At 49.9% G+C, this 23,196-nt stretch overlaps 1 protein-coding gene across 2 annotated transcripts; it reads right to left on the reverse strand.

The window, feature by feature from the left end:
• Window positions 1–484: 484 nt before the first annotated feature.
• Window positions 485–15,458, reverse strand: LHX9 (LIM homeobox 9). Of its 2 annotated transcripts, none has more exons than XM_055815804.1 (5): window positions 14,904–15,458; window positions 12,983–13,185; window positions 11,779–12,134; window positions 6,413–6,615; window positions 485–5,197 (listed from the first exon to the last, which is right to left on the reverse strand). In XM_055815804.1, the coding sequence occupies exons 1-5, from the start codon at window positions 15,075–15,077 to the stop codon at window positions 4,940–4,942; spliced, it is 1,194 nt and encodes a 397-aa protein (XP_055671779.1). In that variant the 5' UTR covers window positions 15,078–15,458; the 3' UTR covers window positions 485–4,939. The 2 variants fall into 2 exon arrangements, with proteins under 2 accessions (XP_055671779.1, XP_055671780.1); XM_055815805.1 differs by having other exon boundaries at window positions 485–1,853; window positions 14,904–15,436.
• Between the last annotated feature and the right edge of the window lie 7,738 nt (window positions 15,459–23,196).

Here is a 23,196-nt window from a genome sequence, read left to right on the forward strand (position 1 = left end):
AGTAAATAGTTTTTTTCTTGGCCATAAAAACCACCAAGTTCTTTACTGATTTGAATAATTAATGTTTGTAATATTTTCCTATGGACAACAGGGGGAAACCACATTATGGCTGTGACACAAATAATTGCTTTCCTACATTTACTTACTTTCTGCAGTAATAAACACACATAAGGCTCAGTTTAAGAATTTCACAATAAGCTTAAATTTCTGATCAAGCTGATTTGAATTAAATCCACCATGCTAACCTTTTTCAATAGAACTTTACAACATACTATAAAACTGTTGTTTAAACAATGCTTCCCATAATTGCCACCAATAAATGATACCTTTTTATTGCCGTTAGAACACTCTTGGTTACCGGTTTCCAGAGATTGCTGCAGTAATCTGTGCATAACTTTGTGTTATGTTGTTAATAATTGTAGGGGGGATTTTTTTAGAATTCAGAAACTGGAAAAGTTTAAGAAAACATGCAAAATGCTGAGGATACATGTAAGTGAAATATTTAATGTCCATCATTCATAAAAGTTACATTGTTTACATAGGGTTCATTAGTATATAATAAAAATGTCATCTTAATGAAAGATTTTCTGGCAAGTCTTTTATATGTTAATTTGTTTAACATACGCTTTGGCTATACAGCTAAATAGGAATAATATATTTTTAAAAAACTTTCTGCAAATAGTTGCTTAACAGTTACAAAACCTCATTATTAAGAATTGGTTATTGTTACACTTGCTTGTTGGCTTGTAAAAATCATCTGTGATTTGGACTGGGAATCTTAGGACCAACTTATTGTACCATACTTGCTCATTGCATAGTGACCATGTAAACAGCTCAGGGATCCACAAATTATATCCTTGTACTCTAAAAGTCATTGAGGATTTTACATACTGTACTGCTTATGTTTTCTTATATTGATGAATAATTTGGGGATTGTTTTATTGTTGATGCTGATGGGAATTTTTTTTAAAACATGTCATTTTTATACGAGAAGTTAAAAAATTAAAAAGTTAACACCAAAAGAAATAATTTTATGCTGTGCAACAGTATTGCTACCTCATTCTTTTTGATTTTAGATATATATAACATATTGGAACTGCACTGTACTGCTTCTTTTCAAAAATTTAAATTAGTTGGAACAATTAGCTATGTGTTTACATAAAGTTAACTATGTTTGCATCAAATAAAATGTTTATTAATGAAAGCTATTATACAAGAAACATCAAAGAGAATTTCATCATACAGAAATGTACACTATATGTGACAGATGGAAAAGTGCATGCAGATTTGTCTCATTTAAAAAAACCGAATTCAGAAACAATAGTACTAAAGTTACTGGGTTTTGATTCCTATGATCTCAAATGAGTGAAAAGTTCTCTTTGAATTTACAAAAATCCATTTAACAGATATGACTAGTACACATTAGCAAGCAAGTGGAATGAATGCACTCAGATTTTATTTTACAAGTACTTGTGCTTGACAAATGTGATTTTTTTTTAACGTAAAGTTTTCTTCGAATATGGGCTGGGTAGATTGCTGCCAGGTTGCTCTGGTTTTATACATAGTTTCTCTAAATTTGTTTTTAATACCACACAATTTGTTGAAGCTTTCAGTTCTGTTAATTAGACACCATAAAATAACATATGTTTTGTTAACATTCAGGAAATGACATCAAGTCTTTTATTTTTATTTTTTGGCTCAATAGATTTTTAAATGTATGATTATCATAACCTAATATTGTCTTTGTCTTCACTGCAGTGGATTTCCGATCAAACTTTTCCCCTTCTTTTAATACTTTAGGGAATTTTCAAACGTCGGGATGTTTGGCTGTAATGCCCCATGATTTGTTCTCCCTGAAAGAAATCATAGTGACAATTTATTAAACTACAGAGCAACCTGGCTTTTCGGGGTCTGCAATTCTATTTTGTGCTCAATATACCTAGCATTAAATCTTGATTCATTTCATCATATTATTTAGGTTATATTTGTCATGCAATTACTTTAGCTGCTAGTTTTCTGGCTTTTTTAGCAGTCTAATAGAGGGTTTCATTATCAAATCAGTGGGGCATTACTTTGCATGTTCAAAAAAGGAGGTTAAAAGGCTAAAATCTAAATTGCACCAGCAGTAGCATATACATTGAATATGAAGAAATTGAAAACCTAAGAAGGAACTATCATATTTCAAAATATTTAAAAGGCTCTGTTTCCGTGTTTAATACCAATTGTTCACAGGTACCATAAAAGCAAAGAGACGCACTGGTACATGTAGGATTTAAATTAAAAAAAAAAAAACAAAAAAAAAAAACAAAAAACCCCCCCACAAATAAATAAAAAAAACTGATGGGAAATAAAACTCCTTAGATTCAAAATGGTTTATTCACACAAATTTAATAGGATATATCACAATTGTTTGGTCCATAAATATTTAGGGGAAATAGTTTCTATACAATGCATTTATCAATAAACAAAGAAACATGGACAATTTTGCTAGACCACTTACTGTACTATAAACACGAAGCTCAATATATAAGATTATTGGATTTATCAACTATATCTGAAAGAGTGCACAACTGCTTTCTATGACATGTTTGTCCCCTCTAACAGGATACACCATAAAAAGAGTTTCAGAAATAAGAGGTAAAACAGTACAAAACTAGTGAGGTGTCAAAAGGGCTTAAAACAGTTAATTTAACAAACAACACATATATCCTGATTTTTCACAAACTTACTCCCAAGGTATATTATAAGGCACATAGTAGAACTGAGTTTTAATTAGTCTACTTAATAAAGTAGATCTCTAGTACCATATATTGTTCTGTCAAAGAACAAAATTTATAAGTATCAATATTTTTACCTGTAAAAGTGTATTAATAAAGATCTCAGCCTTACCAAGGTCGTTTGGTCTGGTTAGTGGTAAATGCCCATAAGGTAATAGAAATAGGAAAAGTCAAGATTTAATATCCATAGAAGATGATAACCATACTTGCTAAATATATAATGGCAAACACACCTTTCTTCTATTACAGTGTTAACATCTCTTCCATCATCTTTTTTTAAAAAATAAGCTACTTTTCTGTGCTAATTTTCTAAAAACCCTGAGCAAAAATTACAATAATGCACTTTAATGTGGGCAGTGAACTGTCAGTATGTAACCACACATTTATACAGCCAGAAAGGACACCTTTAAAATATATTAAATAGCCATTTTGACCACCAAAAAAGAGATTTGATGGTGTATAAAAAGTGGGGTATATGTGCAAAGTTATTCTTAACAATCCACTAAAACAAGACATAGATCTTGACTGGTTTTTGTTCGGTTTTGTTTCTAAGACTCTCCACAATCTAATTGGTGTTCAACTACGATAAAAGGATACAGATGAACATTCACCACTGCCCAGACCATTCAGACTTTTAGCTTAAATAAAATTAAAAAAAAGAAAGATCCTACTGTAAACTAAGAAATGTATTCAGATCAGCATCCACAAGGCTTCTGAGTTTATCTGCTTTAAAATTATTTACTGCCAATTCCCATTTTTGTAAGAATTTTTGCTAACATTTTTTTTCTTTTATACAAAGTTTAAAGAGTTAAAGTCTATATTAGAGATATTAATGAACTAAAGATTTTAATTTCATGTGTTAAACAAAGTGTCTGATATAATCTCAGGAAACATCTAAAGTAAATGAAAAATAGTAATGTGTAAAACGTACTGAAATAATTTTCCTTAAACATCTTAATCAAGTATATTTTGCTTATTTCCATTTTCCCTGAAAAAAAGTATGATTTATCAAAACCTCATTTTAACACTATACATGCATACATCTTCTTGGAAATTATTTTTTGTGCTCACTAAAGTAGCTGGGCAACATCCTGTTTGCTTTAATGGTATGCCAACAAGGCCATGTAGCAAACCGCACCTATTTTTTTTAATTCCAAATCAGAGCTGCTTGACAGACAAAAATGAAAAACCCTCCCTGTGTGATATTTCAGATCAGCAGGACCCTTCATTTGTTATTCTGTTGGGTTTACTTTAATAATATTGTAATAAGTGTGAGGTAATTCTGGAGGGTCTTTTCCAGATCTTGCCTCCTTAATGTACAGGCACAAGTTTGGAGACCCACAGCCTGATCCTGCCATCCCTAACCACCAGCACTCTCGTCACAGGGTCTCTCTCTCCAAGCCCTCCATCCAGGCACAGCTTTCAGTGGTGGCTAAGGACATCCCAGCCGGGGACGAACTGGCAGAGGAGCATTTAGCTATCCCAGTGACACTCCCCGGGGCTCAGGGAGGATCAGGCTTGTGGCTAATGCATTAGGAAAAAGCACTGGCACTTCCAGTCTGACTATTTCAATTATTAGTTTAATTCAGTTTGTATTTATTTTCCAACATTTAAAAAAAAAGAAAACCAAAAACCCCACATACAAAACTTTTAGACGCATTATAAAAATAAAATGAAATTTGGGGTTCCTAAATGCTGTAAATAAACATAAAATCCTGAAGCAGCATTGTTTTGGATATAATTAAACTGATTTTTACCTGGTTATCAAGGAGGGAAAACAATCTGGTTGGGGGTTTTTTTGCGGTAGTAATATTTTTTTTCAAGATTCTGGAAATAAGTAACATACAATTTTAAGAGGCACTTACTAGAATGATTCATAACCTTCTCTTCAGTTTTTGAAGAATTTTTAAAAATTGAGTACAATTTAACAACAGCAAATGTTCATTTATTATAGCAACATATTACTTCAAACTCATTTGCCAAGTGGCTGCAGATGCTACACATCAAGCTGTTTATTTTCCCAAATATTTTGTGGGTTTGTTATTTTAAAAAAAAAAAGGCTTGAAAATAATAAAAAATTAATAATAATAATAATAATATAATAATAATAAAGAAGAAGAGTAAGAATTAAAAAAAAAAAAAAAAAAAAAAAAACTGAACTGTTAGAAAAGGTTCGTTAAGGTAGTTTGTGAGGGGCTCCCGGATTCGTGGCTGTCCAAGTTAGAGGTCACTGATGTCACTACAGTGATAGTGGGATTGGTCAGGTCTGTTAAAGTGGTCGCAGTGCCGGGTGGAGTGAGTGCGCCGCTGTCTGCTGAGGGCGGTGCCGGAAGTGAGGTGCCATCAGCTTTATCGACACCCCCATTCTCCTGCCGCAAAAGGTTCCTTCTGAATTTGGCTCTTGCGTTTTGAAACCAAACCTGCAAACCAATCCCAATTGATTTCTTTACCGATGCTTGTTTCGCTTTGCTTATTTTTGTCTTTTGTTCTTGCTTTTATGTCATTTTTTGATGTTTGTTTTTGTGTGGCAAGTCACCTAAGTCACTCTATAGATTCATTTGCTGCTGGTGGAACCGGCTCTTTCACAGGTGGGACCCTGTGTACGAGGCCCAGTGCTACAGGTGCTCACCAGTACGTTGCAGCCTGGTGTGCAGACCTCATAGAGCAGCCTTAAGAAAAATCTGCTCGGTCACTCACCCAAAGAAAGCAACTTTCTTAATGGCCATGTGGTGTATTCTTAAGTTATGTCGGTTTGGGGTCAAGACACGTGATAAAGATCGAGGGAAGGGGTGAATGAGCAGATTTTTGCCAAGGCTGAAAGTTTGCCTTCATCATTTTAAAAGACTGAAGAAGGAGCGGTAATTACACCATCCCTATCACACAGATTGTTGATATGGGTAACCTAGTCTTTCTGTTCTGTAAGGTTCACTGAAAATGTTTTAGGTGACATGTAACAGAGACAAGGAATTGCTGCTAATAGATTCTCCTACCTCGATCACTGCCCTTCTTTGGCACTCTGCATATAATACACACCTCGCTTTACCTTCATGGAGCTAGCACACATCATATAGGGATTTTTTTAAAGGTAATTCACTAGGCTGTCCTTCACAGGGAAGTGACTTTTTACTGTGTGGGCCCATTAAGGTAACAGCTGTCTGACAGGCATTGGGAAAGGGAGCCGGCTGGTCTTGGAGGATCATGTTGGTGAAATCTTGCTTCCTACACATTGGGGGATCTGCTCACTGAGGGGCCACATTAACAACTTCAGGGGAGCCCAAAGGCTTCACCCAGTGTGTATAAAATCAGTAGATTGGCTACCTCTACCCTTAATAAGGTCACCACAGAGAGACTACAGGTCCCAGGATATCTACTGGGCTGGTAGACTCTGGAGTTGGTTTCCTCACATTGAGGCTGTCACTAATTACAAATCACGTTTTAGTATTTGGCTGCCTTGGAGTGGTAGGGCATACATTCGGCACTCCTGCCATGTAATACCTTACCCCTCTGCACACCCACTAGGGACACACCTAGCAGAAGTGTTTCTACATGCATTGCTACCATTACACGTAAGGGAAATGCTATTGACTGGCAGGGGTAGGGGAACATTCTGTCAAGCCTGTGATGTGGCTTCTTACCTGCAGAACTCTCTTGGTCAGGCCTGTTTTCTGGGCAAGCTGCTTGAGGTCCTTGGCATCTGGGTTGTGGTTGATAGCAAAGTAGGACTTCATGGTACGAAGCTGGTGGTGTTTGAAGGAGGTGCGCATGCGCTTTGTCTTCTGGGATGGGGGATAAGGCTGCTGGTCTCTGTCCAGGTGATCTGCCTCATTCTCATTACAACCTGGCCAATGAACAAAATGAAACAAGGTGTTAGTGGCTATGCATTGTGTAGGATAAACAAACCAAGGCAGAAATCTTGAGTCATGTACTGTTTGGAAGGAAGGAAACAAGTGAGAAAGGAAGGAAAAAGGGAAGGGCTAAGATGGTGCAAGGATAAGTATGATGTGGTTATTAAATAAGACAAAAAAAATCCAGAAGATTACCTTTTCCTATTCTTAAAACATGCTATGTCCCCTGGGCCTGTACCTACTAAGGGCAGACTTAGAAAGTTCTCTCTCCTTTGGCATTTATTTTCAAACAAGTATTTTCCCTGTGGTGATGGTTTTGCTTTGGGCGCTGAAAGAGTCATTTGAAATCTCATTCAGATTTTGAAATCTCACTCATTGAAACACTCTTAGCTTGAGAGAAGCATAAAGGTCAAACCAGCATTTTGAATGTTCCTGACTTTTTCCCTAGGTCACAAGCACCTATAAAAGGAGATGTACAGCAGGAAGGTTTGTTATGACAGTTCATCAAGAAAGCATGAAATCTAGTGGGTTTTTGCCAATAAAATAAATGCTTTTGGACTCTGCCTGGGAGTTTATATGAGCTGCTCAAAGACCTTCATCTGTAAACCATGTCTAGAAAGCAGTTGCATCAAGGCTTGATTCAGTCCCTCAAACTCAATCCAAATCAGCAGTAGCTCTTAGTTGGTAGTGATTTAGGACACTTCTGTGAGCAACCAGCTAGTGGCTCAAAACTTTGAGAGAATTTCCCTGCTTTCCCTGAATCAGGATTTTCAAAGTGTCTCTCAAAGATGAATTTGTTTCTGATTACACTTTTATGAGTGTGAACGTACACAAGACTTGCAGCTGTTCAGGAACCATGGCATCATTACTTTATATTGGGGAAAAAAATAACAGTATTGGCAAAAAAAAAGCAAGACAGGCATCTATATTTTTCTTTTCATCTTAAAAAAAAAGGGGGGTTACCAATTTATAGGATCTCATTTTATAGAGATAGGTCAGTCACACAAGAGAAAATGAATGATGTCATCATAGCAGGGAATATTAATTAAAGAACAGCTAATTAAAAATGTTTCAGAATGCCTGTAAACTAGACCAAGTTTCATTAGTTGCTCGTTTGCATTTTTTAACTGCTTTGCCATAGTTATTGGATTATTTACTAGGCCTAGTTGATCCCTACTTCTCAAAAAATAAAAAGGAAGGGGGAGGGAGAAGGTGAAAGAGGGGGAGCACACAATGCAGAGACTGATGCTGACAGTGCTAAAAACAGAGTCAAAGCAACTTGAAACCAGGAGAAAATAAAAAGCTTCTTGAAGGTTTTTTCTCTTTTGAATTGTAAGACAAGTCAACATGAACAGACGCCAGTAAGACAACACTTTGACAGATAATCAGGTGAATATTTAATTACAGCTAGATTCGCTTCTAGTCTTGGTAAGAAGTATCTGCACTTTCAAAGTAAGCTGACACTTCTGAAAATACCAGGGGTTGAAAATTGCCTTTAAAACAATTTCAGACCAGATTTGGATTGTATTTACTCCTTGTTTTCACAAGCAATCCCACTGCCTTCAGTCAAACTACGTGGGCCGTAACTTATGAGCTGACATAAATCAGAGTACCAGACTTCAGTCCTCAGGTTTTACTTCAGAGAGTTGCAAGCTGTTTGTTTGTGTAGTTTTCTTTGGGTCACTCAGGTTTACAGCAGCAAAGCAAACTTCCTTGGGCTCCCTCTGTCCTGCTTACTGCCTTTGTTTCTGTGATCTACTTTTCTGTCTGTGATCTACTTTATTTTGGCTTTTATTTTCAAGAGAAAACAGGAAGAGGGCTCCAAGCATCCTCAGACAATCCTAGTTTATACAGTGATTAGCTCATTCTCTGTTTTACAGGAGTGAAACAGCATTATGTGGTTTGGCCACCTCACAGAGCAGAGTTTTACACTATCGCCTGGAGAACTAAGGGGAAGCAAAAAATCAGGCAAGACATTATTGCTCATTTCTTTGCAGTGGGACTGGGGGGTTGTTTAATTTTGCTTTGGAAAGAGCTAGAACAGTTTGCTTTTTATTGCCAAGAATTCTTCAGCTGTACTCTTCGTAGTTTTTCACACACACACACATACACACGGAGACATATATAATGAAATAAGTAAACAGCTCTTTGAGTAACAGCTGCGTAAAATATTTTCCTATCTTCTTCACCATCTCATTTCTATATCCTGTGGGCTGTAAGTCAACACAGTTTCCCTCAAATTACATATTAATTCTATGATATAAGAGGTAATATAGAGAAAGCCTTGAATGTTTTAAGTACTTTTGAATAGTTTCTTCCATTTTTCACATTAATTCCAGACAGCTCACAAGTATGAATGGCTTTTACCTCATAACATTTTGAGTTATTTATCGTTGTGTTTCCACTTTACAACCGAGGAGCCGAGAAACAGAAATTAAACTACTAAACAAAACAGAGACTAAAAAGCCTGTTGTAGACCCGGCAGCAGAATCTGATTTTCCATTCTGTCCCTGTGCTCAGCCCCCCGCAGCAGAACGCGCGCACCAGTCCGAGCCAGGTACTGCCGGGTCGCTTGCGCACACAAGTGTTTACGCTCAGCGTGGTGAAGTTATTAGCTTAATCAGAGTTTCGGGTTTAAGGGTTGGGCCCGTTTCCTAGCGTGGCTTGCCATATGGGTGCGGGCACCCTGGGGCGCGGCTCCCACCGGACAGCGGGCGCAAGAGCTGGGCCGAGCCGCGGCGGGCTGGGAGGCGGAGCGCTGCCGGCCCTCGGCTCCGCTCCAGCGCGGGCAGGTGGTGCGCGGCCAGGGGCGCCTGTGCCCCAGTGGACCCTCCCCGGGCCGGGGAGCCCGGAGCGGGATCGGCCCCGCGGGGGCTGCGGGAGCCCGGCCAGCCCAGCCCGCCCTGCGGGGCACCGGGCCGGAGGAGCCCGCGGAAGGGCTGAGGGGCCCCGCTGCGGGTCCCACCCGCCTCCCTTCTCCCTCGGACGGCGGCAGCTATGTATCCGACCTTTCATTTTCCGTGGACCGGTTGCCCTTTGTAAACGATTACGTGCAAGAGCAGTTACTGGATCACAGGGCACAGAATGAAAACTGCGTGCAGGAAAGCTGCTGCCAGATATTTAAAGATATTTTTTTTCTTTCGAGAAGCGTTTTCATCCACTGCAACTCATTTCGTAATTGCTAGATACTCGCTTTCCTCCCCCTGGGTCTGGAGCGCAGTGGGTTGGAGTCGTTTGCACCGGATGCACGGTTTGGCTGCAAACTGTATTTTCTCGGGACCATGTGTCAACCCTGGACATTGCTAGATAATATTTTAAAAGAAAAAAAAAAATCACAGCCCAAACATATCAGATTTCTCAGCCACCTAGCCCCAGCCCAAAGCATCAGCTTGAGCGTTTGTTGCTTTGGGCTTTTTTTCTCTCCGTTGCCCGGAGAATTGTGAGATCTCAATGCAGTGATCTGGATTTTCTTAATGGGTAGTGCTTTTTAATCTCATTTGGAATCAGTGGTATTTCCTTTCTGCCCCGTTGTTGTAAAGAAGGAGAGTTTTAAGACTAGCAGACAAAAACTACGATGGCGTTCGCAAACAACGTCTCTCTGGAGTCCTGACCTGGAGTTTAAGAGGTGTTCTATCATATCCACAACTTTTTTTTTTTTTCCTCGATTTCTGGTCCTAATTCTAACGATAAATTGTCCCTAGAGCTATTTCCGTTTAGGGGCCTGGGGAACGTGGTGATGGTGTGCGATCAGAGACAGCGCAGACCGAAGAGAGGGCGTAGGGGGACCCGCCGCCCGAGTCCTGGCTGCGCTACAGGTTCACTTTTCTTTAGCCGCTTTCAGCATTGATTGGAAACCGCTCCGTAGCCAGGGATTCCAATGTCATCTTCAATTAACAAGGAACAATTAGCGCAGTGATTACCCTGGCTCCAAGGTCTACGCATCAGAGGAGATGAAATAGCCTTGCACAGCTACCCAGTTCCCAGCTGAAGCCCGTTTCAGACGCAGCCCTAGAGGAGGTGCCGGGGGAGGGATGGGGGGCGGCGGGGGGCGGTGGAGGATTGCTTGTGGATCGCTTGTGGATCTCGATGGCGGCGGGCTGAACTTGGGTGGAGGGGAGAGAACTCGGGGCCGAAAGCCGTGCACTTTTACCGACCCGCGTTTGTTGGAAGGGGCGGCCCCGAGCCCTCTCCCGGCTCCCTGGCGCAGCCAGCGGTCGGCAGCTACGCGCGGTCCACGCCGGAAGCCCCCTGCCCCGGCCGGAACGGCTCTCCATGGGGAAGCCCTTTGCACCGCTCCTGCTTCCCGGACGCTTCTTTCCTCCTTACCGTCCGTGGGGAGCTTCACTTGCACTGAAATAGTTTTTGGAGTGGGTAGCTCGTTAATTCGCATTTACCCTTACTGTTTTCCTCTTCCGTCTACTGAAACGCCGCTTAAACTGCTCGACCATACCCGAAACTTTTACCTCTGGCCCCTAACACGGTGTGTTCAGACACGGTTTGGGCACTTAAGTGACTGGAGTTCGGGAAGGTAATTAAAACAGGGCAACACTTGTTTCTTTCCTACCGTTGAGATAGCAGAAGCCGTTCTCCTTAACTGCATTTGTTAGGGCTTAGTTACAGGGAACAAAATTTATTCGTTGGCCTGATGTACAGTTTGATCGTTTATGTAAACAGAATTATTTAGCCTGAAGAACTAATTACTGTAAACTGAATGTCTAAATCGAGTTATGTCCATACTGCGTTGGCATTGTAGGAGCTATATACCCTAACCTTTATTCTATTTCTTTTTTTCCTCGATCTGCCCGGTTCCTTCTAATTTGAGGTCTCACTGGTGAAGTGCTTTTTGCTACTAAAATACAAATAATGATAACGGTATCTCGGAGGTTCCTATTGAGAAAGAGTGCTGTGGTTTTAGGGCTGGGATTTTTTTTTCTTTTTTTTTTCTTTACCCTGGGAAGTGGCTAAGTTTGGGTGTTTGACATTGATAGGCAAAGACAACCTTTGAGGAGGGCTGCTGTTAGCTTTCCTGCAAACGCTCCAGCCCTCAGAGGGCTGTTTGTTTGATTTTCCGGTGGTTAAGCAGGATGCCTAGCCAAGGGAGCCCGAGAACGCGTTTGCTGGAGGCGCGGGAGCGAGGGTCAGCGTGCGGTGCCCACCTGAGTTGTAGCTGACGATGTCCACTCCCAGGGCAGGGCTCTTTCGTTTCCTGGGCCTCCCCTTCTGCACTGTGCCAGTGCCGTTGAAGTAAGGCAGGGCCAGCCCTCCGCTCTTGGCAGCCAGCTCGGTGTAGCTCAGCTGAGGGGGATATTCTCCTTGCAAAAGGGACTCGAAGTGGGCCCTGCAGTAAACCAGGTTGTCCTTCATGCCAAAGTGATCGCCTGTGGTCAGAGTCTTGTTGCAGGTGGTGCAGGTGAAGCAGCTCAGGTGATAAACCGACTCCCTGGCTCTCATGACCATTTCAGAGGCTGAGATCCCAAGGTGGCAGCGGGCACATCTCTGCACGGAGAACCTTCTGAAGGAAACAGAAAAGTGGGCATCACCTAGCAAGGCAAAGGCAGCCTTGCCCCGGTGCCGCCCGCCTCCTCTCCCGGTCAGGGGCTGTCGGCGGGGCGCCGGTCCCCGCCAGGGTCGTGCCCTCCCCGGCCCCAGCACGGCCCCTGCTGCCGGCCGCGGCCCCCGGCCCGCGCCGGGACTGGCTCCGGGCCCACCACCGGCGAGCCGGCGCCGGGGTCCCGGGGCAAAGGCCGCGCACTTTCCGCCGCGCTGACCTGTCCGCTCCGCACCCTGCGCAGCGCCCTCCCGCCGCCCGGGCGCACGGAGAGCGGCGCGGCGGGGCACGCCGGTCCCCGCTCCCCGGCCCTCCGGCAAAGGCAAGCGGGGCCGCCCGCAGCTGAGCCCCGGGAAGCTGTAACGCACAGGCAGCGGGTGCCCGGTGCGGGCCCCCCGCGGGACAGCGGCGACGCTGGGCAGGGGGCGGCGGGCTCCTGAGGGCGAGGGCTCCGCCGCCCCCCCCCGGGCCCGCTGCCCGGCCCGCGGGGAACCAGCAGGCTGAGGGCGGGGGGAGCTTTCGCTGGGTCTTACGCTGGTATTTACGGAGGGAAAGCGCGGAGCGGCGGGAGACCCGAGGTCTTCTCCTTCGCCTGTTTGTGCACCGCCACGCATTCCCCGTCGGCGGGTCCCCTGCTGCTCCTATCAGTTTGCAAACGTGTGAGAGTTTTGGAGGGGACACGTTTCCAGGATTAAGGACTTGCTGACTGCGGCAAGCTACCTTTGAAAGCCCACGTGAAGAAAAGAGCGTTTCGGTTCGTAATGCCTTTTGAGGGGATGCGCTTTTGAACCCGTGGGGACTGGTTGCTGTACCTGTAGTAATCCTCCTTGCAGTAAATACTGCCGTCCTTGGCAAAGCAGGTGAGTTCTGACTCCAAAGCCAGTTTACATTCACAGCACTTAAGACACCTGAGGTGCCATTGTTTGTCAACAGCCAGCAGGTAATATCTGTCTGAGATCTTCCCTCCACAACCAGCACACAAAGCAGGCTTCTCGGGGCTCATTGGGGGCATGTTCTGCAAAACAACCACACCACAAGGGGATGAGACAGGGACAGACAGGCAGGGCGGGGGACGGGGTCCTGGCAGGGCCCGGGGCTCGTACACAGGGACTGCTCCCCGGGACCCCTCTGCTCCCCGCGGGAAGCGTGAGGGGCAACCGGGACCATCCTCCCTAGGAAAGCGTTTGCCGGGGTTCAGCTTTCCCGTTTGTCCCGTTAACGGGCTCCCAGCGATCTAACGTCACTTCGGTGGGCGCAGCAGCCGCTCAGGCCTCGGCGAGCCAAGCAGAGCTGCTCTCCCCTGCGGGACCGTGGGCGAAGCCTCCAGCTCCCCCTTACATTGGGCGTTTGAATCCTGGGCGCCCCGCAGGAGCGGCATTTTAAAGTAGGCAAATAGCGTTTTGCTGCAACAAAAGTTTATGGCAGAGGGTGCAGGCTTGCGCCGATTTCCCGGTAAATTTTCACCCGTGCTTAGCCCAGCCAAAACCTCGTCTCTAACGAAAGCCAGGCCGTGTAAAACAGAAGAGAAAGGAGACAGGTGGATGGTGTAAAGACCGGTGAGCACGGACGCTTACCACCCGGCCAGGGCAGTGGACAGAAAGGTGGCACAGGCTGCTTTCAGCTAAAACTAGCATCTTTTAAGCAGTAAACTTCTGCAAGTTCCCGTTAATCTCCTCCCCACGAGGAGTGTCGCTCGGGACAAAGGGAGTCGAAGGGACAGCGGAGACAAAAGCTCTGCCCTGAAACTCGGGGCAGCGTTTGCTGATAAAGTAACGGGGGAAAAAAAGCCTCTCGAACAGTTCGTTCTAAAGTCACAATTGTTTTAAAGTGGCAACTCCGTAATCATTTTCCAATCTGAAGTTGTGCTCCTAGCCCCTCTTTCCCCCCCCCCCCGCCCAACAATTGAAAAGGCGAGTTGAATTTACATTGCAAATACTCATATAACAAAGCGGGAGTTTATTTAAGAGAAGGGAGGAAGGACTCCGTGGATCTCGAAGCCTGAGAGCAGTTTCCAGGCCGTTACTTTATGTGCAGAGCCTTGTGCGCGACCGGCGGAAGCCCTACAAGTCAGAGAAAGGAGCTGTGGCTCTGCAGGACGCCCAGCGTGGCACTCGGCTCCTCGCCACCCGGCAGCACGTTTCTGCAGACCCTGGGCCTTTGGCTAAGGGAAGCGGAGATGCTACTGCTCAGCAAAGGAGCCGGCGGGCAGAACGTTCGGAGGGAGCGGTGCCGCGTTGTATCGATCCCGCACCTCAGACCAAAAAGGGTTACGAAAAGTAAGCGGTGGCGGTTTGCGGTTTAATTGAGGAGCTGCCAGGGGTGCAAGGAAAGCAGAGCGCACCCCGGGAGCTCCGGCTGCAGCCCCGCACGGCCGGGGCAGAGCGGCCGCAGCCGGCCGAGCAGGGGCATCAGTGCTCCGCTAGAAGGGCTGAAAAGCAGCCCCTGTTCGCATCGAAAATATTTTACCCCCGTTACTCCAGAGAGCACACGCAACGACATTGATTAGACAACTACAGAACTGAGCCTGGCCAGCAGAGCAGCCAGCACTACGGGTGGGATTACAGGGAGCCTCGGAGGGGTTTCTACAAGCAAGGGGAGGCAGGGAAGGGGCAGGGGAGGCAGGGAAGGGGCAGGGGAGGCAGCGTCTTTCTCTTCCCCAAGGCCAGGGTCTGTCCCGCAGCGGGTCCGTGCTTGCAGGGATTCCCTCTCAAAGAGTGCCAGCTCCTTTCTTACCGTTTCTCGGCCGTTCATCTGTCCCCCTTTGGCCAGGCGGGACTCGGTCTTGGATCGCCTCTCCATCTCCTCCATGATTCCTTGGATATGGCCTCCGGAGATCCCGTGGAAAAGCATGGCTGGGGGACGGAAAGGACAAGTATTTTCTTCTGCTCTGCACCCCACTATTTCCATATACAGACCCCAGAGTCTTTAGATCATCCAAAATGTTTACACCGAGGCGCACAGCGCAGGGAGGGAGGTTGCAATAGGAGCTTCTCTTTGCACAAGCACCGAGGGCTTCCTGAAGATGTGCAGAAAACAAACAAGGGGGAGAAAATGTAATAATAATTAATTTAAAAAATAAAATAATAAAATCGAGCTAAAGGATCTGTTACTGTTCTGGAGAGCTGGGGCTCCTGACTGGAGAGGCTTGGACCTGGGGCAGTAGAATTGGTCGGGAAAGGATATAGTTTTGAATACAAAGAAAGCAAAAAGAAGTGCTATTTTCAGCAGTCCCTGGTTGCTTTAAAGTTCCCAGTGCCTGTAGGTTGGATTTGGGACTGCTGCTTTCCGGAGCTCTGTCCAATTTGTTAAGAGACTAAAGCCAGCCCATTTTTGATAATTTAGTAGGAGGAGTTCTCTCCCTTGAGCTGCCACTGATTTTTATTCAGACAACAAAGACCTGTCATACTCCTCTCAACCCCTAGTGATGGGCAAGCAGTGACAAACATTACGGTCGGGGCGGTGGGTGGGGTGGGCTTTATTACCTCCCCCAAACACAGAGTCCCGGGAGTTGGTGGCGACGGCGCCCGGCGCGGGGCAGGGTGGCCCGGGGGCCCCGCTCCCCCCGGGGCCGCGCCGCGCCGGGGAAGCTCCGTCCCGCGGCCCCTGGGGCTGGCACCGCTGTCCCCGGCTCCGCCGCGGGAAGGGGAGCGGGAAGCGGGAAGCAGGGCGCCGTGGCGGGGCAGCTGGGCGGGCGGAGCGGCCAGACCGCTCCCCGCGCCCCGGGCCCGGGCGGCAGCACAGGGGGCGGTCAGGCGGGGCGGCGGAGGGGTGCCCGGCGGCAGGAGGGCACGGCTTCTCCCCGCGTCCCGGCCGGGCCGAGCGCTCACCGGGCCCGACCTGCCCTGCCGCCGCCGGGGAGTGCCGACCCGGCGGGACCCCCGCCCGCACCCGCAGGACCTCCGCAGCCTCCGCGGGCAGCCTGCGGGGCAGCCCCGGCCGCGCACGGGGCGGGCGGGCGCGGTGCGGTGCGGTGCCGCCCCGCCGGGGCTCCCTCCCCTCGCCCGCTCCCGGCCACGGGCCGTGACCGTTCATTGTGTGCAGGGGACTGGGCGATGCATTCCTTCCCGGCTAATCTCTCGCTGTGCTCCCCCCCCTCCTTTTTCCCTTTCTCCTACTTACTTTTCACACCACTCTTCCTTGCCTTTCCCTGGAACAGCTGCCGGCTGTTTCCTGACACCTCGATCCCTACTGAAGGATCTTCCTGGCGGCAGTTCTGCGCTCCCTGTTCCCTGGGGGACGCTCCACACCAAACCCGAGCGCGACTAGTGAAAGAAGTACCCCAGCCCCCACTTCCTTTCCAAGGCATCCCAGAGACATCCTGAGGGGCTCCTCGAGTCACCTCTTCCATGTAACCCAAGATTCAGGCGGCCGGTTTCCTCCCTTCTCTTTCCCCCTAAGTAGCTAAAATTAATGTTATTTGCAGATTGAATGTTGCTACATTCCTCCGGGTGCCAGAATACAGATCATAAAACTCAATTTCACACAACGATGAAGTCAATCAAGTGAAATAAACCGGGATTTTTTTTCACTGTTGGCACACTAGACCCTGGACAGCAGGGCTGCTATTTACTGTAAGTAATGTAATTAGCCCTTTTGGATGGAAATCAATGTGTTGTATATGTGTGTGTGTGTTTTAATAAGAGAGTAATAGCTATAAAACCAACGAGACTCAATGGGGTAAGGGAATCACCCTTAAAATGGGTAGATCCCTCCACAAGCCGTAGTCTCCTGCAGAGCATTCCCGGTCGGCGGGTGGGGGGTGGGAAGAAAAAAAAAAAGGGGGGGGGGGGGGGGCCGGAATCTCTGTGTGGGGAAGGAGGAGGGAGATAGGCTTTCCTTGGAGAAAACGAGTCAATTAGCACAACAAGCCATCGCGACGAAATAAACAAGGTGATTCAGCCCGGGATGCAGGAGCTGTTTGCTCGGGACCCTCCTTCCCGCCGTCCCCCCCGCGGCGCCCCGGCTGCTCCGGGAGACGGGCCCAGCCACCCCGCGGCGGGACAGCGGGAGCCCACCCGCCCGGCCCGGCCCGGCGGCGGCGCCCGGGGAGGGGACGCGGCTCTGCCGCGGGGAGGCGGGGTGGGGCGGCAGCGCCCGTGGCCTCGGGGGGGGGCGCCAGAGCGGGGAGGTCGGCCCCGCTGCGGGGTCGCCCCGCGCCCACGGGCGGCCGCAGGCATGCGCCTACCTGCCGTGGGCGGCCGCGGTGGCTGGTGCCGGCGGAGGTGGGACAGTCTCACCTGGAGACGAGTTCATCTCCCGCGGTTCAGTGTAACCTTCCCGCTCCGCGGGCATTCCCGGGTCTGGGGTTTCCCCTTTCAACGAACTGTTCCCTGTTCCCGTCCCGGTACCCTCAGGGGCGATCCCCCGCCTCAGCCGGCGGCCGCGGCTGCCCTCGGGGGGACGGGCTGCGCTGCCCACGGGGCCGCGCCCGCCGCAACCGCCCGCCCCCGCGACCCGGGCCGCTCCGCGGACCCCCCTCGGCCGCGCTGCCGCTACGCGGTCCCTGCCGGGCTGAGGCGCCCGCTGGGAGGGGTGTGAGACCCCGCCGGGGTGGGGGGCGCTGCGGGTGCGGGCAGCGCTCCCTTCGGCCCCGCTCGCTGCAGGGCTGAGCCCCGCGCTGCCCGCAGGTGCAGCCGCCCCGCGCCGGGCCGCGCCGGAGACAGCGAAAATAGCCTTGTTAAAGTCCCATCTGTGCCCTAGCTCGACGGCGCCGTTAGGAATAATTGGGCGGACTCATAACAAAACTCAGAAATGACTAAACCTCCTCGGGTTGGGCACACTTAATTAATTAGAGGGTCCTTTCTTTCTGCTCCATCAGGTACGGTTAAGGATACGCTGCCAGCTACTGCTGCTCCAGTAAAGGAGGCCAGGCGTTTCCGAGACGTATCTGATTAACGTCCTAATGTTGGCAGACCGCTTCTTACCTAAAGGGACACTAAAAGTTTGTTCCCAGCATCAGACGTGACTTCTCCGTTTGCAGCAGGCCTGCCGGAGATCAAGGTGGACCTGTCCCCGTGCTCCTGGGATCGCTCCTCGCCGCAGACGAGCCGGACTGGCAGCGAGCGGCTGCCCCCGCCGCACGGGGGTCCGCACGGTTCGGCTGCTTTGCTCGGGGAGGGGAGAGAAAGGCTCACAGAGAACGCGACAGGGAACCTAGAGTCCAAATCTGCCCGTTTATCCCTCACGAATCCTCTTGCATTAGCACTTCTCCCCCGAACGCCGTTTCCCGTTGAGGGGTGCCTTTACCTCCCCTGGCCACAGCGCCTGGGGACGGAGACGTTCAGTATCCCGAGCGTTTTAGCTGGGTGCCGGGCGCTCTCGGGGGTCCCGCTCCGTGCGGCGGGCCCAGGCCCCCGCGCTGCCGGGGACCGGGGGCTCCCGGCCGGGGACTGCCGCAAAGGGGGCGCCCTCGGTGCCCGGCCCGGGCGGTGGCGCTGCCGGAGCCTGCCCCGGGGGGGCTGCCCCGGGGGGCCCGGGCGCTGGCTGGAGCCGTTTCCACCATCGTAATCAGCGTGTGCCCTGGCCAGATTTCAGCGTGCGGTCACTGGGACCCGCCGTGCGGTAGAGCCCTGGTTCTTCCTGGCCACGGGCGACCGTCTAAAGCCCATTACAGCGTGAACGATCGTGCGTTTAGCTCTGAGGATTTAGGACAAGGTCTACATGCAAATTAATAATTGACCAACAATAATTAGAAGAAAGGGGAGGGTGTTCAGGCGGGGGTGGGGGTGGGGAGGAGGGGGAGTTCTTTAAGCAGAAGTGGTTTGGATTTGCTCGGTCCCGCGTCAGGCCGGTGGTGCCCGGGATCAGCCGCCCCCGCACCCGGGCGCAGCCTCCCGCCTCCTCCCCGGTACCTGCCCTCCCCAAGGCACTTCAGTCTAATCATTTCCAGAAATTTAAAGCCCGTAGTAATAACAGCAACAGGATTACCATCCTGCTGCCTGCGAGTCGGGTGGGTAAAGCCAGGTCTATTTTTAAATCCTGACGCTATTTTCTGCTCTACGAGCTTGTGGTAGAGTATAGTGCTATTAATGATCAGCCTCGCCTCCCTGTGAAGTCCGCGGCTAGTCCAAGCCATCTAGACACAAAGAAGGAAAATCTGAATAGAGTTACATCTCTCGGCGGTGGCATCAAATGTAGCGAATGTCGTTTTCAGCACTTAAACGGGTCGCGTTTTTTTGAAGAGCCCAACGTTGCTTAAAATTCCCCTTTGGTGTCAGAAACAGCATGTTTTCCCATCACCATCCCTCTCCTGCCCCGAGTCCTCCCGAGCTACCGCAGCCCAGCTCCGGGAGCACCGCGCCGGGGCAGCGGAGCCAAGCGGTGCGGGGTCGGGACGCGGCCCGAGCCCTCCCGGCCGGGCTGCCGGGGCGAGGGGCGAGGAGCAGGCACGTGGCGTCCTCACCCCCAAACATCATAGAATTAAAAAGCCCGAACCTCCAACGCGCTTGTACTCCCGGTAATCTGAAAACGTATCAATTAAACCATGTATTCATTTGCTTAAGGAGATGATATTTCGCTAATAAACAATTGGGTGCTTTGCATGGTAATCCCAGGCACATAGCCGAGCGCTGTGACTGACCACAAACCAGTGGTCACCCAGCCAGAAGAAGGCAGGAGAGACAGATTATTGTCTGACACGAAACTGTTCACCACCAAGGACCTCGGCATTGTTAGCTTCTTAGTTGTCTGATATTAACCGTAATCTCATTTGCACTTCGGTTGTAATTAAGCCATTGGAAATCATCATATTTTGCTGGTTTTAAAAAGGACTGCTTTACAGGCTAGGTTCACAGACAGGTGAAAGGAGCCATTCCATTACCAAAAAAAAAGAGAGAAAGAGAGACAGAGACAGAGAGAGAAAAGATTTTTTTTTAAAGAAAGAAAAAAACCCACAGGCTTTTTTTTTTTTTTTTTGCCTTTTTTATTATTTTTAGTGATCTGAATGGCTCAGTCTTCCCAGGCTGCTATTTTTCTAGATTAAACCACAGATGCACCAAATGTTGTCTGCGAATACACCTGGGGAAACGACCATTCTGTGTTGTTTTTTTTTAAAAAAACAGCACCACGCCAAAGAAACACCCCGCAAATGACAACCTTGAGGTCTAAATAGCTGCATTGCTATGGAGGCTCATGCAGGAGCTTACCTTGAGACCTTAGAAGCTTCTTCGAAAATTGTACGCTCCTTAATGAGTGATGAGGGACGGGTTTTGGATGGAGAAGAGACGCAATGATCTAGCCAGTAGATGGAGGTTGTTCCTTGTTCCTAGCAAAGGATCCCTATGTTAATTAAAATAAACAAGCTGCTTGGTGGAAAGATTCCCCCCCTTCTCTCCCTCTCTCATTTCCCCCTCTGCATAGCCTGCAATATAGAATTGACGTGAATTTCTAACCTCTGACCTCGCACCAACATACACTTATACCTGCCTTTTATTTTCTATTTGTTTCGAAATATTTTCCAAAACAAAATAAATAAATAAAGGAGAAGAATGAATGAAAGCAAAAATAAATCCCACCTCTCAATTTTGGCTGGTTTGCTGGATTTTCTTGATTAGCTGTCTCAGCTCCTCGGTAATCAGGTGAGGTGTTAATGGGGAGCTGGTTGTAAATAAAACTAATAAAGCAAAGAACATATTAGGGAATTAAAAAAAGGCGAGGACTGAGAGGCTGCTAAAAATATTGTGGAGAGCCGAGCGTTTCCCCATCATGTCGCTTTTTTCGTTCTGTGCTTATTCACAGCTGAGCAGCAAACCCCGTGTTGTTGCCATCTCTCCACATTTTTTTTTTCCCAAATCGCACTGAACCAGCCACGGACTGCCTCAACCCTTCCTACTTTCATAAAAAGCCTCTCAAATGGAGTCGCTAAACAGCAAACTTCAGCCTGATCTGATGTGATATGATATACGGATTCGCGGAGCAACCTCGCTTTGCCAAACCCGATGAAACTGTGAGTTGTCATGCAATACACGCAGTCAGACCTGGGATAATTGTGAAAGCGAACCCAATTTAACCCATTAGAATAAAATCAGATGCCAAGATGAATCGGAATCATTGCTTCTTAGGTGACAGTACTGATGACAATTGATCCACCGGCTCAAAACAATAGGAAAATAGGGGCTCGGGAGTCATTGCTCCTACGGGGAGTCCCCTGCCCGGGGGGGGCGGGGGCCGCGGCCGAGCTGCGCGGGGGCTGCGCGGGGGCTGCGGCCGCGCCGGGGGTCGCTGCAAGGGCCCTGCGGCCGGGGGCTGCTGGAGCGGGAGCGCGGGGTGACTTGCCGCTTTGCTTTGTTGGCCTGTTTCTCGTAACTCCTGTGACAGTCCCAGTTCTTCTCCCCTGCGCCATGTGACCCCCAGGTCTACGTGGCCAGCTCGGTAATCTATTAAAAAGCAAAAAAAAAAACCAAACCCAAAACAAAAGGCCAGGCAGGGACGCTGATGGTCTTCCTTGTGGTCCGCGCGGGAGCGGAGAGCGGCGGCGTGCGGGGAGGCGGCGCTGTTCCCGCCGAGGTGCGCGGCGGCGGGCGGGGTCGGGCCGGGCGGCCGGGGCAGCCCCGGAGCCGCCAGGGAGGATTTCGACGGCAGCCGGTAACGGCGCGGCGGGGGCGGCCGCTCCGCCCGCCCCGGCTTGGCCCCGGCGGGCGGGGGGAGGCCCCGCGGCCGCAGCCGCCCCGTCCCGGGGGGCCGTGGGGAGCGGCCGGCAGCGCGTCCCGCCGGGCCCCGGCTCCTCGGGGGGAGCGGGGGGTGTCGGACGGGGGGAACGCGCTTGGCGGAGGGTGTGACAGCGAGGTGTCCCCCGCGCAGGGCTGGGCCTGGCCGGGTGGCCGCCACCCCCCGGCCCGCCGGGGCCGCTCTGCCGCTGCGGGGCCTCGGAAACTGTCCAGGTGCGGGTGTCATTGGGCCCGCCGGCCCCGGGGGGCTCAGGCCGTCCCGGGAAAAGGGGGAGCAGCTCGGGCAGGGTGAGCGGCGCCCGTCCGTCGGTGCCCGCGCCGGGGGCGGCTGGCCAGGCGGGGAAGAGGTGCCTTCGTGGGACTTGCTCCGTTCTCGGTCTCCCCGAGACGGCCATCTGAGCCAGGGCACAGTAACATCAGTTATCATCACCGTAATCACCGCCATGTTATCCCCGCGGCGCGGAGGCAGGTTCCGGGGCCTTGCGGGGGCCCTGGGCGCTGGGAGAACCCCCCTGGGCGCACCCCGGCCCGGCCCGGCTGGACGGGCTCTTCTCCGCTCCTCCGCTTGCGCTCCAAAGCGCGTAAAGACATCCCCCTCCCCCCAGTTACCAGCGCTCTAATGGGAGCAGGAGGCAGAGGAGTATGCAAGGCTCGTAATCAGCCACCTGCTGCGTCGCGCCTCACTAGTGTCGCGCTGTACTTTATCGCGACTGCCGCGGAGGCGACACGGCCGGCCCTTGCCGTGCAAGCTCGCTCCGACGGCCGCAGAGGAGGCCCGCCACGCCGCCGGGGCCGCGGGGAACGGGACCGTGGGGGCCCGCGGCCGGTGCCCGGTCCCTGCCGCCGGGGTCAGCCCGCAGCCTCGGGGCACAGCTCACCGGGCGCCGGTGGCTGCCGCTGCCTGCCGCGACCCCCTCCCCACCGGGCTGCATGCAGGCGCGGAGCTGTGTAACAGCGGTAACAGCCGTCTGCGTTACGCCGCTGTGTGCCCGCGCAGCCAGTCCGGTCAGCTCGGATCTCTGGGCTCTGCCCGTTCAGTGTAGCTCCGACCTATTGACTTGCCAGACGAGATGTTCATGCGGACCCGGTTGCTAAAACGATGAAAACAGACTAGCTCTAAACTGTGCTACTCGCCCATCCGACGGATGTTAACACACAAACGAAATCCATTTGGATGTTTTTTGTTACCAGAAGGCTGCGCTGACGTTCAAATGATCTAAATCTTAGCATCTGGAAGCCTGTACAAGCATCTTTTCGGAATAGGTTTCAAGACAGTTCGTTCAACCAAAGCTGAGGAAGGATCAAAATGGGACACCAGGCAACGGACAGTAGTTTCCCGTCTAAATGAAACTGGCTGATTC

The sequence above is a fragment of the Falco peregrinus genome, chromosome 10, assembly GCF_023634155.1.
Source record: "Falco peregrinus isolate bFalPer1 chromosome 10, bFalPer1.pri, whole genome shotgun sequence".
NCBI classification, from domain to species: Eukaryota; Metazoa; Chordata; class Aves; order Falconiformes; family Falconidae; genus Falco; species Falco peregrinus.